Source organism: Stenella coeruleoalba, assembly GCF_951394435.1.
Source record: "Stenella coeruleoalba genome assembly, chromosome: 1".
Classification (NCBI taxonomy): Eukaryota; Metazoa; Chordata; class Mammalia; order Artiodactyla; family Delphinidae; genus Stenella; species Stenella coeruleoalba.
Window position 1 is genome coordinate 41,804,450 of NC_137169.1, and position 21,040 is coordinate 41,825,489.

At 36.5% G+C, this 21,040-nt stretch overlaps 1 protein-coding gene across 1 annotated transcript in view; it reads right to left on the minus strand.

Moving 5' to 3' along the window:
* The window catches only part of FAF1 (Fas associated factor 1), a 495,949-nt gene that overhangs the window by 314,032 nt on the left and 160,877 nt on the right, over positions 1-21,040 (minus strand). Inside the window, exon 3 of the mRNA XM_079933727.1 lies at positions 7,066-7,112. Coding sequence (XP_079789853.1) covers positions 7,066-7,112 — 47 coding nt within the window. The remainder of the gene's footprint in view (positions 1-7,065; positions 7,113-21,040) is intronic.

The window sequence follows — 21,040 nt, forward strand, 5'->3', positions numbered from 1 at the left end:
CTAGATCCTAACTTCCATAACTATAATGGAGGGTCACAGTCACTCCCAGTTGCCAAACACAAAGTCCTTGGTCCCCCAAAGACAATGCAACAGAGCCACATGTGTATTGTAAATTTTCCTCTAAGAATTCCCCTAAGAGACCTGTAGCCATTTACTAGGGGTTTGTGTACTGAAAAAAGGAAAATATCTAGATCTTTAGAGGATTACTAGATGCTAACTCTAATACTAATTCCTGGGGATACAAAAATGGAAGTTATGGTGGTAAATGAGGTTTTGGCCTAAATCCAATCATACAGTGTTCATTCAATCTATTCAACCTACCCTGTAGTTTTTTCCCAGATCCCGATAGATAGCTCATATTGACTTCCTAATTCATGGAATTAGGGTTATTATGTAGGAGGAGACAACAGGAAGCAACTAAACTTGCACAGACTTTTTTTTCCCTCTATTTTAATTTGCAAGCACCATGACAAGCGTTTTGCTTCCTCTCAGCAGGGTAAACAATATACCTTCACTATATTTTCCTGAAGATTATAACAACTCTCTTGCTCTTTGGCATAATAATCTAGCCTGGATAGATCTTGATAACCCAGGTATTCCACAAAACACTATAGTGATGACAATGTAGATTGGTCCTGAAGAGCAAAAGCAGCAAGTACTTGGATGCTTTGCTAAGATACATGCATGCTAGAGATTAGGAGATACACACCACGAAAATGCAGAGGCCTTCACCTTGGTGAAGTTTTGGGGTCCAGGGGTCAGAAGCATATTATGGTACATGGCTGCCTGCTGCACCTTGTACTTTTCATCAGTGCATAAGAGATATCTAAGCTAACTGAGAAAGAAAAAAATTTGGACTGGGAAAGGAAAAAATGGTTATGTATAATATGCTGGTACCAACCAAAAACAGACTGCTGAAACATTACAATCCCAATCAAAGATATCCCTGAAAGACAGTAGTGGAAGAAAAGCCTCCCAGTGGGGAGAACTTAAGGTTGTACCACAGGGTGACCACTTCATTTAGAAGGAGAAATAACCTGAGATACAAATCTACACTGAATCACGGGCAACAGTTAATGGGTTGCCCAGCTGATCAGAACTTGGAAAGAATAAAAAGAAAACTGGCTGACACAGAAGTCTGGGGAAGAGGACTGGAAATGGATCGTTTAGAATGAACACAAAATGTGAATATATGTCATGGGGTAACTGCTATCTACAAGCTATCCACTTAAAAAAAAAAAAAGGTTCTCAATATGGATAAGATGACCTTGTTCTGTTGATGTCAGTTAGCTTATTCCCTTACTACCCCAGGACTACTCAATGCATTAATGTACAATGTGGCCATGTCAATAGGGATAGAGGTTAGGCATAGGCACAACAGCATCAACTTACCCTCACCAAGTCTGAATCTGGCTAAGGAAACTACTGAGTGCCTAAACTGCAAACAACAGAGACCAATATGGAGCCCTCAATACGGCCCCATTCCTCAGGGGTCTGGTAATGGATCATTTCTATAATGGAGGGGGCAGTGATCTGTTCTTACCTAAAAAGACAATTTTCTGAATATGAAATTGACTCACCTGACAGCAATGCTTCTGCCAGCACCACCATTCATGTATTTAGGGAATGCCTTATTGGTCTATGGCTTCCCACACAACACTGGTTCTAACCAAGGAACTCATTTCACAGTAAGAGAAGTGCAGCACTGGTATCACTGGTGTATACCATTACCCAGAAGCAGCTAGCTTGACTGAATAGTGTAATGGTGAAGATAGTTATGCCACAGGTTGGGAGAGAATATCCTCAAAGCTTGGGACTCCACCTTAAAGGATGTGGTATATTCTTTACATCAATGACCAAAACACAGTGATATATCTCATATTGCCAGGAAAAAAAATGAGTACGGGAATTAAGTCGTGGTAAGGGTTCCCCTTATTATGCCTAATAACTTACCAAATTTTTGCTTCCTGCAACTTTGGGCTCTGATGGTTCAGAAATCACAGGATGTAATGTTTCCACAGTACTTCCACTGTATTAGAATTTGAGAATGCCACTTGGCCATTTTATACTCCTCATGCTACTGAATCAACTAGCAAAGGAGGAGGTACTAGCTGGTCTTGATTACCAAGGAAAAAAAACCAGGTTGTTGCTATGCAATGGACTATTTTCTAGGGTATGTCCAAAATTAAGAGTTAATGGGGGGCTTCCCTGGTGGCGCAGTGGTTGAGAGTCCGCCTGCCGATGCAGGGGACACGGGTTCGTGCCCCGGTCCAGGAAGATCCCACATGCCGCGGAGCGGCTGGGCCCGTGAACCATGGTCGCTGAGCCTGAGCGTCCGGAGCCCGTGCTCCGCAACGGGAGAGGCCACAGCGGTGAGAGGCCCGCGTACCGCAAAAAAAAAAAAAAAAAAAAAAAAAAAAGAGTTAATGGGAAACTACAACCAATTTTTTAAAAAGGATAAGTCCACTGAGGATTCTAACTCTTCAAGAATGAATGTTTGAGATGTCCCATGAAGTAGAGAACCTTGACTATCTGAGGCACTGGCAGAGGGAATATAGAATAAATAGTGGAAGAAACTGGTAAATATCAACCATGGCTTTATGATCAGTAACAGAAACAAGGACAGTAACAGCACACGTGTGTGCACACAGACACAGACAAAATTCTATTCTTACAGTTTACACACTGATCCTATCAACGTTACCCTAGCAGTAACAACACCGTAACAATGACACCCACTTTGTTTCAGCATCAACCACTGAAGTTAGCTTCTATTTTCTTTCAATACTTCGAAACAAGCCTCTGCATCCTGTCAGAAATACCAGTATCAGCTGAGCAGGACTTCTTTCTCATGTGTCTGGGGCCAAGTTCCTAAGGCCCTTCCTCTGAGCTCCAAAGTTCTGCTAACTTCAACCTCTCCCAAGCTCTTTCCTTTTTTCCTCCAGTACCAGGAGTAACCTTGTGCCCTTTGATGGTCAATAGAGGCCTCTTCTGGGCAGGTCTGCCCTAGAGCAGGCTTCCTGGAGTGGGTACCATGGATCTGCCCCATACAGTCCCGGCTCTGCCCACCCTTCTCAGCTTTAAGTCTCCTCCTGCCCTAGGCTCCCTTCCTCATCGACCAGCAGAACCCACCCCCATGTGGGCCTGATGGTCCAGTTGTTTCCTGCAGTCATTATTGCTCTTTCAACCTACTATATATCTGTGTAACTCATTCCCTATATGAAATCCCCTCTTTTGTGAAAGAGGTGCTAGTGTGGTGCTTTTTTTCCCTTTACCAAACCCTAACTCTAGAAGATAGTTTAATATTTCTAATCAGAGCACACTCTTTGGTATGTTTCTCAGCCAGAAAGAGGATTTTTTTAAAGCTATCTCTTGAAATTTTTCTTATTAGCTATAATTACTCTATTTCGAGATCAACAAAAATAATGAATTTACATTAGTTTTTTTTACTAGCAATCAAAAAAAAAAGAGAGACAGAGAGAAAAGAGATTACCAGTTAATGAATGATCTTGTCAGTTGTGACTAACGTTCAGTGATATCCAAAGAGTGCAAAGGCATCCAAAACTGTTAACTCAAAAAAAACTTTTTAAGATTTTTCATCTATGAAGACTACCATCCTATAATTTGACCTTCTCACTATTCTTTTTAAGTTAATAATTTAAAAGAAAGAAAAAAAATAGACACTGGGTGGTAAGGCAAACTCTATGGAGAAATCTATTTTAGATCTAAACTTCAATTAAAGGAGTGTTTTTATCCTTGCTCAACTTTCCTCTACAAACCACACAGATCCTTGGAAGACAGTGAACAAAAGCAAAGTAAACAGAAACCCTGCACTTGTTTATTTCAGTTTTTAAAAGTCCATCCCATGGTAAAACCTCTAGGTGCAAAAAACATGTGTCTTAAAGATAAATTTGTGTCTAGAAAAAGATCAGATTTTTAAAACGGGTATCTGAAAAGACAATAAATAAAGACTAACTGGCCAAAATGGACATTTTCTAAATCAGAAAACCTCAGCACTTATATATTCTGAAAGCTATTATAATAATGCTCAAGATTTGAAAACAAACCTGTCTTCGCTAGGTTTCCTCAATGAATTAAACAATAGACAAATATAGAGTATATCTGTCTGGATCACAAAATAAATGAGTTGACAAATACCACCCACTTAGTCAATGAGTAAAATTACACTATTAATTCATAAAATTTTTATAAAAGATAGCATCTACTCTCTACTAATACAAGTAATTCATTAGTGCTCCTTTCTAACAACAGCTTTCTCCAAAAATAATTTTTTAAAAGGCTCTGGACAATATTCTGAATAAATAAAATATTACAACAAGATGTAGTAAATATACATGTACATACTTGATGTTTGTTTATGACTAAATGAATGGTTTAGATTATGACTGCATATTTTTACACTTTATAAATATGCTATATTAGCAATGTATTGTCTAGTGAAATAAGCCTTGGAAGATGAGACGGAAGATTTGCTTACTGACTCATCAACATCATGCTGTATCATCTGAGCCAAGTCACTTCATGCCTTGTTCTCTCTACCTGTAAAATGCCTTTACTTGCTTATTACAAATAATAACTGTTAAAACAAAGCTGTGGAAGAAAGATGTTATATACGTGTATTAAATTTCAACTTCTTTACCCAAAGGAAAAAATCTTAAAAGTTGTGACATGCCTGGGTTACTGACCTTTAAGAGGACAGAGTGACATAAAAGAAAGAGCATGGCTTTTAAAATGAGAAAATCCAGACTTCACCAACTACTATATTTGTGGCCTTCAGTGAATCTATAAATTCTCTAATCTTGAATTTCCTCACCTATGAAATATGAGCATTTATTTCTTAAGGGTTTTAATGGGCATTAATAAAGAAAACTATATCAAATACCTAGCACAGTGCCTTAAGTATTTAAAAAAGTTAGTTTCTTTGCCTTGAACTTATGGGCATGTTAAAAAAACAAATTCCCACTTTTGAATTCACATAAACATCTGATTTCAAGAAAAGCTATAAAGTGCAGAGATTAGGTTCTTCTCCCTCCAAAAATAATTCATATTAAAAAAAAACAACTCTTTTTGGTAGCTCTTCTCTCTGCTAAGGTATAAACTGACAAATTAAGAGTTAGTTGTTTTCACATACTATAATCAACTTACTACAAATATCAAACACACAAAACAAAGATCCTTTTAAACTGCCTACATATACCATTCCTAGCATTGTGTCTTCCACTTTCAGTGTTAAATCTATGAGAAAGTACAAAGAGCCCTCTTTCCTTTCCTCTGGTCAGTAGACATACAAGAGTAATTTTCAGTTCTGTCAAATCCACAGTGATTTCAAAACTAAAGAACAAAGTTAGTAAGGAAATAGTTGAAAACTATTACTTTCTTTTGTGGACATATGATTCATTCCTTTAACAAGCAAACAAAACGAACAAAAACCCACTCTGATGAAAGTTAAACCCCAAATATCATAGTAACCTTATTAGAAATCAATTCCGTACTGAATCTCTAGCTATAAAATGTATTAACCAGAAAGTTATCTTCTGTGACAGGAGAGATGGGATGTTTCCAGGGATGAGGGAATTTCTACAGTTCACCCATAGCAAATACTATTAATTGTAAGATATATCCAATTATGTACTCAGAACCTAGCAGCTGAATCCACAAGGGTTTAGTAAGCAAAAATTTTGGCACAAAAAGTGGAATAACATTTACTCAAGAATAAAACTGGAGCCATATTTAGCAGTCTAAAACCTTCTTAACCAAGGAAAAAAATAATCTTGAAGGAAGTTTCTGTAATCATCTGGTTTGCTTTCTAGACAAGGGCTTCAATAGAATTGAATGCTTCTGAACCAAAAAAAAAAAAAAAGAAACCCGAACAAACCAACGCAGAAAAATTATTTGGTACAGACTCTGGAAATCAGCCACATTTACTCTGGATGAAATTCTGGCAGTTTTCAAAAAAGAAAAAGTGGAGAATAGGCCTGTTTATCATTGCTTTCACCTAAAAACCATTAATCACTAAGGGTGGTATAGGTACCAAACAGAATTTTTCTTCCTTTCTAAATATACACAGTTTCCTACACAGTACAGCACATTTTGCAGTTCATGGTAAATTTTTTGATGTTTTTGCAACAGCACTTTTCGTCCTTTCCAAAACAACCTCATTCGTAGTCTGCTGTTTCTGTTTGCCTCATCTGCACTTAGCAGATCATGCTTCAGTGACTTAGAAATCCCAGCCACCAAAATTCAAGCCAAAGTTTGAACTGCGGGGGGGAGGGGGGGACGGCAGGGGGGCGCATATCAAGTAATTAAACCACACTTGTAAGGGAGAATGGTTTTTACCTCCTATGACTTTATAATGTGCTCTTTTAATCCAGAACCAGTCTCCAATTTTGAGAAAAGTTATGAATTTATTTTTAATTTAAGGAATTATTTTGTAACTACTATAGTTCTCTTGGCATCATCTTCCAATTTTACCTTCTGGCAATGACACAAAACCAGGAAGACTATTCCACATGTTAACACTGTATACTTCAGGTAAAACAGCTCAGTGCTCTGGGAAGTTTCATTATTAAGGACTTACTCAAATTGTTGCAAATTAACATAAATTTAATTTAGAAACAAAAGGGAGAAAAAAAAAGAATTTTTTAGTAAGGTTGGAGATAAAGCCTGTATAGTTAGATGATAACCATGCTCTGGAGTTACTGAGGCATGTCTCATTTTCTCACTACTAACAGTTTAAAGGATTCAGTTCCTTCCATCTTATGGATTAGAAGATGACCTTGAAAAGTTTCCTTAAAAATAAAATAAAATCACATTTAAAAGTGGTATCACCCAATCTGAAATAACATTATACAGTTAGACACTGGAGACTTTAGGAAATTAATATGAGTAATAAAAATGTCTGAAAGAAGAATAACTGTATTAATGAACTTATACATCAAATATCATCACAAAGTGCTCTATCAAAAAGTGAAACCAAAAAAATTAACAACTGTCTTTTTTGCTTTGCTAAATTCTCATTTTACTACTAAGTACCTTACAACATACCTTCTCAGAATGCCATTTTCCTGGGGTATTACACCATTGATAGCTGCCTGCAAACAAAAAACAGAGAAGACATTTAAAGAAACAGAAAAATGCTCAGGGGTGGAGTGGAGTGGGGTGGAAAACACTGTAAAGGAAAATAAGTATACTCTGAAAATTTAAACAAAATAATAAGTGTCTCCTTAGTGATAAAAAATATTCTCCATTAAATGTTTTTCTCCCTCTCTATAATAAAACTGTGTTTTAGATAATTTAAAAAACATACATTTGGCATCTAATATCCCCAAACCTTGAGTCATAAAAAGCTTAATTCCACAGTCCTCATTCAAGCAAAACACCCACAAAACCAATGTTTAAGGGTGTTAAAACAAGTAAAATCAGTACCTTAAAGTAATCTTTTAACATTATTTCCTCCCTCAGATTGAGAGGAGCAAGATATAAAATCACAAATGAAAAATGCCAATAAGAATTTTTAAATTAGCTCAGGAATTAAATTCATTGTGTTGTGTTAAAATCATTATTCTTAAAGAAAAGAATACTTAGAAGGAAAAAATGTATCAAAAGGTCTTTGATAAACACAGGACAATTACATCAGGTTACAAAAGGAGCAGGAGCATCCCTGGGGGAGTCTCCTTACATAAAACATTCCTGAAATTGGTCTCTAAGCTAACAAGTCACCAATTACCTAGAACATAGGTAAACACATTTGCCATGATTTGGACATTTTTGAAGGCTACTAAGCAAACAGGCTGTTACATCCTGGATTGTGGGTACGTCATTACAGGGTAATAGAGAAGATTCTCTGGAGGAAAAAAATGACTCTTCCAACTTTGCCTTTGCATCATAACAACTTCTTCCCTCCCCCTTCCCATCCACATCCACATCAAAATGGGAGGAGGGGGGAAGCTAACACTTGGATGTTTTATCAGCTGCGTGGAGATCAACTGCAAAAAGGAGTTTGTGTATTTTGTGAAACATTAGCTTAAATATATGCCAGAGGTAGGTCAAGTTTACAAAGTTATACTGTTGAATGGAAACAACGTAGAGTGTAAGACACTTGCTATGAATTTTGAAAGTTTTAACGCTCCACTGACAAAAATCAAAGAAATCCACAGATTATTAAAGACAGTGGATACCATAGAACCCTGACAACTCTGGAGGCTCATAAATCCTTAGAGTCAAGGAAATGCTAAAATCAGTTTTCAAAGCCACAAATTCAATAGAAGCATCCCTGCCTGGTGCCAGGTCAATTATCCCTTTTCTGTTGACAGCAATGGTTCCACATACAAATATCTTCTTTGTTAAAAAATAGAAAATGGTCCGAGAATATTCTATGATGTTGGAAAAGAAACAAAACACCAGAGTTTGGAAAGATTTTGTTCAAATTTTCACTAGGGAATGCCAAGGTATAATGGAAAGAACACTAAGAATTTATAAAGTCCAAAATTTGAATCTAGATTCTCCCATTTATTACTTTGATGACCTTAGTATATATTCTATACTCATTGAACCTCCCTGAGCCTCAGTTTTCTCATCTGTATGAGTAAATACTACATTTTCAGCCAAAATGGCCCTGCCTTTTTGTTCCTTAAAGGCATCAAGTTTTTTGTTTATTTCTTAGGGCCTTTTAAGATACTATACCTGCATGGAATGCCCTTTTCCCTATCCTTTGTCTGGCTGAATCTCAATCATCATAATTGATGTTTTTGTTAGATATACTTTTTCCAAAAATTCTTCTCTGATCAACACCCCCCCCCCCAATAGGTTTACTCTCACAAAGAACCCTGTACTTTTTCTTCATAGCAATTGATAATTACTTACTTGGTGATTATTTGTTTTATGTCTGTCTTTCTCACTAGACTGTAGGCTCCATGATGGAAGAGATGATAACAATTTTGTTCACCCCTTTATTCCCGCTGCCTGGCACAATGCCAGCACATAAAAGGTACTCAATAATCATTTGCTAAATGAATGATGCTAGAGGAGTACAAAGAAAAGCAGCACAGTGAAGACTTGCTTAAGGCTCACAGAAAGCTTCCTGGATGAAATAATGTCTCAACTAAGACTGAAGGGTAAATGAAAAGTAGCAAGATGGGGAAGGGGGCAATACTATTCAGAAGGTACCATGACACACCTCCACTTTCTTTTTTAAATATTTATTTATTTATTTATTTATTTATTTTGGCTGTGCCATGTCTTAGTTGCGGCATGCAGACGCTTAGTTGTGGACTCCTTAGTTGCAGCACGTGCGCTCTTAGTTGCGGCATGCATGCGGGATCTAGTTCCCCGACCAGGGCTCGAACCCGGGCCCCCTGCATTAGGAGCACATAGTCTTACCCACTGGACCACCAGGGAAGTCCCCACGCCTTCACTTTCAACCCTCTTCCTCTTCTAAGATCTTATATTATTTTAAATAATGTATTTGCTTTTGGATAGAATGTTAATCCCTGACCTCAACCTTATGTACATAATAAACTCTGTACATAAATAAGTAAAATGTAATTCAGAATGAAGATACAATAAAAGTATGATTTGCTAAAGAAATATAGGATAGGGAGAGTGCTTTTTGACTGTGAGGATTAAGGAAAGTTTCAGAAAAGGGACAGCATTTGATATGGACACTGAATAATAGGTAGATGTAGAAGCAAAGGAAAATTTCAGATGAATTCGACTTTGAACAATGTTAACTTTGAGGTAATAGTAGGATATCATTTGTTGACTTCACAAATATGTACTGCAGTTGACCCTTTTGACCCTTGAACTACACAGGTTTGAACCGCACACAGGTCCACTAATACTCGGTTTGTTGTTGTTGTTTTCAATAAATACATTCGACAGTACTACACAATCCACAGTTAGCTAAATCCGAGGATGCAGAACCACTCGGAGACTTGAGCTTGAGCATCTGTGGATTTTGGTATCCCCAGGGACACCTGGAAGAGATCCCTCATGGATACCGAGGAATGACTGTAAGTGCCAACTATGTACCAAATATACTAATGGACATAACATAGCATGTCTTCTAGCACGGAAAAAAATCCATTCAACAATTAATTTTACTATGAGAAGTTCAGGTAATATCCAAAAGGAGACAAAAAAGTAATTTTAAAAATCAGAGCTAGATTAAGTAAAACACCTGCTTATTTGAAGCCCTAGGAATACTTTAATTCTCTCCCTCCTTTACTCTCTGGTGAAGAAAAGTGAGACAAAGAATCTTGGGGAATTCATATATGTAAAAAAAAAGAGAAGAGAAAGCTAAAAACAAAACAAAACAACAAAAATGGAAGGGTTAGATAGGAGGGGAAGGACCAGGAATATGTCACAGAGAGGCAGTGAAAGTACTATAAGGAGGGATTAGACAAAATAAAAAATGTGAAAATAGTCTAATATAATGAGGCCTAAGAAGAGACTGTTAGACATATTTGAAAACGGTTTTAGCAAAAACTATATCATAAAAGGCTAAGAAATACAAGGGAAATAAGAAAGTAAGTAAAACTGATTCTTGAAACAATATGAAAAGTATAAAGATAGGACCTGCAAGAAGAATGGCTACGATAAGTTTTTGTTTGCCTTTTTTTTAAAGAATAGTGATTTCTTGAGTTCAAAGAGAATTCATGGAAAGGGAAACAATAAAGACTCAAGAAATAAAGGGTAAAATTAAAAGTTTGGTTCAACAAACTTACCAAAGGCCTATTCATTGCCAGGCACCATGCTAGACTTTGGGTATGCCTGGTACCTGATCTAGGGCTCAGGAGAGCACAGATAGAGGGGATACCTTTAGAAAAGAGATTAGATTTAGAAAAACCTAGATTATAGACTAGAAATGATACTGATCACATAAGAACCACATATCATTTGCTAAATGTAAATAATCCCATTGCTAATTTGTTTTTGTTTTCTTGTTTTTCTTTTTTGGCTAGGAAGATATTATATCTCTCATTCTATAAACAGGAATATAATAATAGGGAATGATTAAATATCTGGCCAAAGAACCAGAGAATAAACACAATATTTCTATTTCTGGGACCGACTCAAACACACTACTGTGGATCTTCAGCAGACTGCAACATATTTAAAAAACAGTATCTTCCCTTGACCTAGTTTATGGTAGTATGAAAATCCATTTTGGTATAACTATTATTGCTTTTATGCTAATTATGTCCATGACATTTTTAATCAGTTAATTTACCACAATTAGAATCCCAGCCTCTAAGTTCTCTTTAGCAAAACTTGACGACACCCTCTGAATCGTCATTTCTCAGAGTCCACTGGAAGACATGTGAGGTATGTTTAAAGTATAGTGGAAGTCAAGGTCAGAGGTGGCTGTAAGAAATATTCTTATCTTCAGCCTTAACAGAAGCAGAAAACCATGACACTCATGGCGGGCTTCAGACCTTTTGGGGGAAGGGAAATGGCAAACTGGTAGATTATAAAACTACAGCATCCTAAATAAATAAATAAATAAATAAATTTTGAAAACTACAGCATCTAATATAAATCATCCCCTACGCATATAGAAAATCTTGGCTTTGGTCTTTTTATATTTTTAAACAAATGACCCCTGAAGAAAATGCCAATGAGATTTCTTGAGAGGGGAGGGAGATGAGACAGGGATGTACAGACAGCATCCAAAAATTTCAATGATAACTTCTGAGTAAAGGAGTTGTAGTAACAATAAAGGTAGCTAACATTATATAGTTTTTACTAGGTGCTATGATTCTCTAGGTGATTTATTCATATTAGATCATTTAACTCTCATATTACCCCCTCATTTTACAAATGAGGACACCAAGAAAACACAGTGAGAAATCCTGACAACACTGGGTAGGCAAAAGGTGAAAGAAAAAAATGATGAATTTCAAAATTTGCTCTTTGAAAGACACCTCTAAGAAAATGAAAAGGTAAGTCACGGACTGGGAAAAGTATGTGCTATGTATAAATATCCAAGAAGGGATTTATATTCAGAATATAAAAAGAATTCTTATAACTCAATAAGATGACAAACAAGTCAGTAAGAAAATGGGCAAAAGATTTGAACAGAAACTTCTCAAAAAAAGATATATGAATAGCCAATAAGCATATTAAAAGCTGTTCACATTAAATAGTCATCATAGAAATGCAAATTAAAACCATGATAAGAGACCACCACATACCTATTAAAATGGCTAAAATTAAATAGGATGATACAAGTTTTGGCAATAACATTGAACAACAGGAAGTTTCATATATTGTACAATCACTTTCAAAACTGTTTTATATATAAAGGTAAACATATAACCTAGCAATATTACTTTTAAGTATTTATCTAAAAGAAATAAAAACATATTTCCCAAAGACTCGTATACTAATATTCATGGCAGCTTTAATCACAATACCCAATAGCTAGAAGCAGCCCAAATGCCCAACAACAGGTAAATGTTGTTTTGGGTGTACCACAGTGTCTGCGTGCACTGGAACTCTACTCAGCAATAAAAAGGAACATACTACAGATACATTCAACTACATGGGTACATCTCAAAAACATTATGCTAAATGAATGAAGTCAGACACGAGAAAATTCTATATGATTTCGGGTATGTGAAACTCTAGGAAAGACCATTTTAATCTCTAGTTAAAGAAGGCAGATAGAGGATTCCTTAGGATTAGTGGGGAATGATATGGAAGGGACAATAGGGAAATTTAGGGATAATGACTGTGGTGGTGGTAGTAATATAGGTACTTACATCTGTCGAAACTCATCAAATTGTACACTTAAAATGGGTTCATTTTATTATCAATACAGTTAATTTTTAAAAAGAGAACCACAAAGAAATCTGCTTCACACACACTAAAATGGCTGAAATTAAAAAGACTAGCACCACCAAATGATGGTGAGGATTTGGAGGACTAGAACTCTCACACATTGCTGATGGGAATGTAAAATGGCACAACTACTTTGGAAACAGTTTGACAGTTTTATATAAAGTTAAACAAACACTTAACATATAGTTCCACAATTCCACTCTGAGGAATTTACCCAAGAGAAATAAAAACGTATGTCCACCAAAGACTAGTATACAAATATTCATAGCCACTTTATTCATAATACCAAAACACTAGATACAACCAAAATATCCATCAACCAATGAATAAACAAGACGGTGGCATATTCACACAAAGGACTGTTATTCAATAATAAAAGTGAACTTCTGATACAGGCAACAATATGGATGAACCTCAAATATTATGTTGAGTAAACAATGCCAGACACAAAAGATTGCATAGTATATGATTCCATTTATATGAAGTTTTAGAACAGACAAAACTACCAAAATGTGGCAATATAAATCAGATCAATGATTGCCTGCAGCAGCGTTGAGGGTTACTGACAGGAAAAGAGAACAAATTTTCTAATATGATGGAAATCTTGAAGGGAGGGGGACTGGATACACAATGTATACATACACAATGTGTACACTTACCAAACTCATAGAGTTGTATACAATTAAAATCTGTATACGTATATAAATTAGTCATTGACAAAGTTGATTTAACAAAATTACATTAAAACTCCGGTTTAATTCAGTTTCATGAAACACTAGAAAAATGCAATCTCAGATGCATATATTGTCCCATTAGCTATTATTGTGCCCCATCTGTGGTTTGTACCAGCCCATCATCACTTCCCTCTTTCCTTTTGATACAGATCATGTGTTTCTTTTGGAGAACTACTACTCCTGCCTCATCCCACGTGATACTGAAAATATATTAATCATGGTGACTCAATCTAGACCAATCAGGCTCCCCTGGGAATGTGGCTCTTGAACAAGTGACTAGCTAGTTGAAGATGTGTCCTGACAACGGTGCTCAGTGATAAGTTTCTGACAGAGCAACTCGGTTTACTGGTTTTCCTAAGACTTGGTTTGGTTGTTCAAGCTTTCTTTCAAATGTGTGAGCTTCTCAGCAACATTCCAATAAACCCTGCTTCCTATCCTCCCTCCCAAATTCTACTTTGTATTCAAAGACTGATAAACCGAGATTAGATGAGGTTACATGACAAACTCAATACAATACATGTTAAGTTACTAACAGACCACCATTTTTCCAGTCTTCAACAATTATGTCATAGCATTATCATTAGCTTAATTCTTATAGCAGTCTCCTCAGCTGGTCAATCTCTAAATTAATTACTGATTGCAAATCAGTGAAACTAAACACTTAATACATTTCAAATATAAGAATTTATATACAAGTAGAAAAAGAAAACCTGTTAAATTTTAAAATTTATGAAAATAGAAATGACAAATACATTTTCATTATATATAATCATATATATTTTTATATATATATATATATTATTACCAGATAGAATAGTATAGGCAACTCCGCATGTTCCACATGTTTAGAAAGCCTGTGAACCAGAATAATTATGATTATAATATTAGCATTGTTTCTATCTCTTGAAAATATTATAGTATAGAAAAATGCTTTCTAAATTAGTGCACTTTTGTTTAATTTGAAATCATTACTCTATGGTATGTCAGATTTCAAGTATTTTCAAAATATCTAAATAATAGGTGTCAAACCCACAAAGTACTAGTATTTTAGCATTTACAACTCTGATCTTGCCATCAAGTGAATTCTTCCAACAAAACCCAGGCTTTCTCTTCTCCATAATCAAGGCAGTGTTTTAGACACTGGAGGAATACAAGGATGACAAGACACATTCCTCCCAGGTTGAGCAGTTACAGAAACAATTTCAATCCAGCATGAGAAACAGTATGGGATCACAAAGGAAGGAATGCCTATTGTGGACTAGTGGAGCTCAAGACCCAGACTTGAATCATTTTCTCCAAGAAAATTTAACTGACTCACACCACCCTTTTCTCAATGACTTTTCATTGTGTTGTACTGACACAGCAATCATTCATCTTATTCATGCATTCGAATACTGCATTCATTCATTCATTCTACCATTATAACCCATTCAACAAATATTTAATTACTAACCTGGAACTATTCTAAGTACTGAGGAAAAAACAGTTGTGAATAAGACAGAATCATCCTCCTCTCATGTTTTTGCCATAAATTGGGTCAATGAGAAATTCTGAAAGAGACCATCATCTTACAGCTGTGAATTGTGGAATTTTCACCTTTGACCTTGTATGGGGAAAGAACGCTCCACAGTCTACTACAACTCTACTTCATTTCTGACACCATATGTGTGGGTTTTCCACACATCAAGCAATTCTGTAACAGCAGGTAGGTGTCCTTGTAACTTAACTCAATTCTGACACTATCTTCCTAGAGACAGAATCAGATCCCACATGTTAAGGGCTCAGTCCCACAAGACAGTTCCTACTTCAGATGCTAATTGCAAGTTCAGGCTGTCACCTGTGCTTCTGACCAATCAGCTATAAATCGGAGATTTCCACAACCCGCTCCTCAATTCGATTAATTTGCTAGACTGGCTCACAGAACTCAGGAAAACATTTTACTTACTAGATTACCAGCTTATTATAAAAGGATATAACTCAAGAGCAGCCAGATGGAAGAGATGAATAGGGCGAGGTATGTGGGAAGGGGCACGGAGCTTCATGCTCTCTCCAGGCATGCCACCCTCCTATGTGTTCACCAGCCCAGAAGCTCCCCCAACCTGTAGTACTGGTATTTTTACAAATGCTTCAGCATGTAGGCATGATCGATCATTAACTCAATCTCCAGCCCCCTCCCCTTCCTAGAGGATAGGAGGTGGAACTGAAATTTCCAAGCTTCTAATCATGGCTTGGTCTTTCTGGTGGCCCTTTTCTGACTGGCCCCTTTCCTGAAGTTATTCACAAGCCCAAGAGTCTCCTCATTAAAACAAAAGACACACCTATCACCCAGGAAGTTCCAAGGGATCTGGGAGCTCTTTGTCAGGAACCAGGGTCAAAGACCAAATATTAAAACAAAAAAATGCTACTCTTATCACTTAGGAAATTACAAGGGTTTTAGAAGCTCTGTGCCAGGAACCAGGACAGACCAATATAAATCTCTATTATTTCACAAACCTCATTAACATGATGTTAATGAAGTGAGCTATGAGAAAGAGATCTATTTTGGGATGAAAATTTCCCCAGCTACAGATATGACGGGGCAAAGAAACAATAGATTTAAGTGTCCACGCTAAAGAAAGACCATGAGATTATGGCTGGAAGCCAATGAGGCCCCCAAAAGATGCTTAATACCATTTCCCCCTCTTTCTTTCTGGGCAGAAAGGAAAATCATGTTTCATAAATAATTATTTAATTTTTCATATCTGTAACAGACCATTTCTAACAATCTACTATATTTAAATTCTTCTAAATGTACCTTCAAATTCCTATTTTCCAAATACATTAATCACTATGATACTCTTCTCTAAATTTTTCTCAAGTACTCCACTGTGTGACTCCAAAGCTGATGACTCTTTCCTCCATTTATTATGGACTTCAATAGAGAAATATATAAGATACTCTAAAGGCAAAAAAGTGGAAGTAATGTGAATGTTCGGAGAAAAGCTGGGAAGAATGGATTTGAATCAAGTATTAAAACAAGGTTCGGGGGCTTCCCTGGTGGCGCAGTGGTTGAGGGTCCGCCTGCCGATGCAGGGGACACGGGTTCGTGCCCCGGTCTGGGAAGATCCCACATGCCGCAGAGCGACTAGGCCCGTGAGCCATGGCTTCAGAGCCTGCGCGTCCAGAGCCTGTGCTCCGCAATGGGAGAGGCCACAGCAGTGAGAGGCCCACGTACCGCAAAAAAAAAAAAAAAAACAAGGCTCTTCTACGGAAAAGAAATTTGACTGAGAGCATTCAGAAGAGATTTTGTTTTTAACTGCACTGTATGAATCTACTTAGTCTACCCAGGAAGCTAAAAGTAGTCCTGTGTGGCTTCAGCAATGGTTTGCATCAGGAAGCAGTGAGAGGCCAGCTGGAAAATTAAGTAAGAGTTAGATTATGAGAGGCAGGATAAAGGCATTAAAAGTTTTACTTAATCTGAAGATAAAGGGGAGGCAACTGCTGCAACTCAAATTTGCCTTTTAGGAAAATCATTTGGGTAGCACTGCGAGGTGTGAATTGAAAAGGGAAATACTGCTGGAAATGATGTGCAGGCTTCTGACTTGGGTGACTGCTCCTGCCCCAGTCCTCTCAATCATTAAAAATGGTATGCAATTCTAATGATTCCATTGCTCAAGTCAAAAATCATGTAGTCATCCTCAATTCTTTTCTTTCTCACATACTCCACATCCAATCTATGAGGAATTCTTTATTCTATGTCCAAAATGTAGAATCTCACCAACCTTCTCTGCTTCCACCCTGGTCTAAATCATCATCTTTCCTCTGGAGTAGTATTCCAATAGTCTCCAAACATCCTTGCCCCACACACTTGCTGCCTATTCACATAGCAGCCACATGATGCTTATAAATGTCAAGCCAAATAAAACCCTTTTCCTACTCAAAATACTCTTATGCCTTCCCATATCATCAGAATCCAAGTCAAAGTCCTTATTCTGACCTTATAAGACTACATATTCTGGCTCCAGCTCTCTCTCTCTCTCTCTGTCTCCCTCTCTCTCCCTCTCTCTCTCTCTCTCTCTCTCTCTCTCTCTCTCTCTCTCTCACTCTGACATCATCTTCTACTAACCCCGCTGAGTTGTTCTGGTTTCCTTACAATTTCCTGCGCAAGCCAAGCATGCTCCCACATTAAACTCCTTAACTTATTCTTCCCTTTGTCTGGAATGCTATTCCTTTAGATATCCACATACCTCATTCTCTCACTTCAGTCAGGTTTCTACTCAACGGTCATCTCAGAAAGGCTTTCCTTAACCCTACTGTCTCCTTGTTTGTTATCTGTCTTCCCTGACCAGAATATAAGTTCCAAATAACTTTATTTTGTTCACTGATGTGCCCTCATCATAAACAAAAGGGCCTAGTACCTAGGTGGTGTGAGTTAATATACACTGAATACACAAGTGAATAAATGAAAATGCCATAGAACATGAGCAAAGGAACAGGCTGAGAAGGATAGGGAGGTTTGAGCCTTACAGTTTTAGGCATGTTGATTTTAAAGTACACATGGGACATTCACACAGAGATGTCCAATAGATTGTTAAGAATCTTAAAATGTGTGAGTTCGAGATACAGAGTTTGGAGTCATGAGTCATTCACTTTAAACATATTTGGGGAAAAACAGAACTACCAAATGATCCAGCAATCTCACTTCTAGTTATACATCTAAAATAATTGAAATCAGGGTCTCAAAAAAGATATTTGTATACTCATGTTCACAGCAACATTATTCACAATAACTAAGAGACAGAAGCAACCCAAATGTCCAGCAGTGGTAATGGATTAAAAAAAAAGTGGTACATACAAACAATGGAATATTATGCAGCCTTAAAAAGGAAGGAAATACTGTCACGGGCTACTGTATGGATAAATTGTGAGAACACTGTGCTAAGTGAAATAAGCCAGCCAAAAAATAACAAATACTGTATGATTCCACTTATATAAGGTACCTAGAGTAATCAAATTCATGGAAACTGAAAGTACATAGAATGGTGGCTACCAAGAGCTGGGGGGCAGAGGGGGGCTTAGAGTTTAATGGGTACAGAGTTTCAGTTTTGCACAATGAAAAAGTTCTAGAGATCTGTTTCTCAACAATGTGTATATATTTAACGCTATTGAACTGCATACTTAAAAGTGGTTAAGATGGTATATATTATGTGTCTTATATCTCAATAGTGTTTAAAAAGTATTTGCAAAAGTCTTAGGTGTGGATTGAGTTTACCCAAAATGAGAGGTAGCATGAACAAAGAAAAGCCTTCACTCATGGAACCTTTGGAATGCCAACATTTACGTAGCATGTAGGAAAAATCAGAGAAAATATTAAACAGAAGTATCAGAGAAGTAGAAGGAGATATATATGGGCACCTGAGCTTCAATACAAACCTCAGTTACAGTTACATATATGCATCAACCAAGTTGTTAATACTGAAATGTTGGCCTTAGAGAATCCACCAGGTATGATAATTTATTGCCATTAATAGAAAATGGATAAAAGGCAGATGGCATGCAAATGCTAATTTTTATATATTCATTTTATTTTATTTTATTTAGTTATTTATTTTTTGGCCGTGTGGCATGTGGGATCTTAGTTCCCAGACCAGGGATCGAAACTGGGCCCCCTGCATTGGAAGCATGAAGTCCTAACCACTAGACCACCAGGGAAGTCCCTATATATTAATTTTATATCTTTGTTTTTAAGCAAAGAAAAAAACTACAGCAACAGTTCATATTCAGTATTTAGTTCTCTATGACCTATGATCTACTATAATTTAACTAGGTCAATTAAGAGAATTTCTATGTTCTGTAGTTTAAGTCTGTTTTCAAATCCTGGTTCTATTATATATTTATTACCTGTGTGACTTTCATCATGTTAACTTGACTACTCTAAGATTTAGTTTCCCATCTATAAAGTGGAGGTAATAATACCAACTTATTTCATATGGCTGTTATAAGGATTAAATGAGATAATACAAGAAAAATACTCTGCAAATGTTAGCCACCATAATTATCCATCCCCATTACATGGTGTTTTTGTTTTAATCAGTTTTGTTATGTGCTGTACATTAGTGGTGCATAAATATCTGCCTCACGCTGGGCTAGAAATCCAGATATATAAAGTCCTGCTCCCAATGATCCAAATTCAGATGGTCTGAAATGAGGCCCAGAAATCTTCCCCCACAACACACAAACTCCTCAAGTGATTCTGATGTACAACAAAGTTTGAGAACAACTATAGAGAGTTTATAGCACACATTTTAGAGACCCATATAAAGTCTGTTAGTCTGCCATTACATATAGAATCTATTATTTCCCCCTGAATCCTTTATTACGTTGGAAGTTACTTAATGTCTAAAGGCATAGGTTCTTCATAAACTCACTCACATGTTGTTAAATATGCTAAGTGAGGGCTCTTGAGCCAGAAAGCCGTATATTCCAGCCCCATCATTTACTAGTTGCATAATCTTTAGAAAGTCACTTAACATCTCTCTGTCTCAGTTCTCTCATCAGTAAAATGCAGGGTGATAACAGTACTTGCACATTGGGTTTTTATGAAACTTGTTAACATATATAAAATGCTTAAATGGTGTTCGATACATAGTAACATACCCAATAAAGGTGAGCTGCTTTTATTGTAACTGTTGTCATACTGAGATCTACCCTTGTTTGAAATCACAAATAGTTTTTAATCACAAAATTTTGAAGGCAAGGAAAGGACACTACTTAAAAATAGAAAATTTTCCACTCATAACACTTACCAATTGTAGACAATTTATTTCTGGAGATGTTTCCTCTCTCTCTTCACTATTTAAATAATGGTCTACCATCATCAACATACTCTAACAGTTAGAGGTAAGATGATCAGACTAAAGTAGAAGCGAGTACTTTAATATCCCCTACAACTAACCCTAAACTCAAATTTCTTTTTATTAATCTTGCTGTTTACTTTTACAATAGAAAAGAATTCCAATTGGTAATCCTGTAACAGGTCCTAATAGCAAATATTTGGTTTTAATAAGTGCTAATTTGATTTTTTTTTCAGGGGAAGAAAACAGAAAGCAAAACAATTTAAGAAATATAACCATTCCACAATTTGTTTTTAGTCTAGTGCAAAAAAAGTTCACTGAATCTTTCCAAGCAGATATCACTATCAAAATAGCCCAACATGCAGAATCAAGACTGGTGCAAACCAAATTAAAGACAAAGGAATACGAGACAGATCCTAAGACAACTAATGGTAACTGAGAGCCTCACCCTTGTCAAATAAATATCTACAGATGAAAAAACAAATAGCAAACTGGGAGAACCACATAGCTAAGATCAAAACGAACTGACAACCAAGAGATCTCATTTACTAAAACCAAAATGCAAGAAAGGTAGTTTCTGGTACAGTCACTTACTTTCTTTCCCTGGAT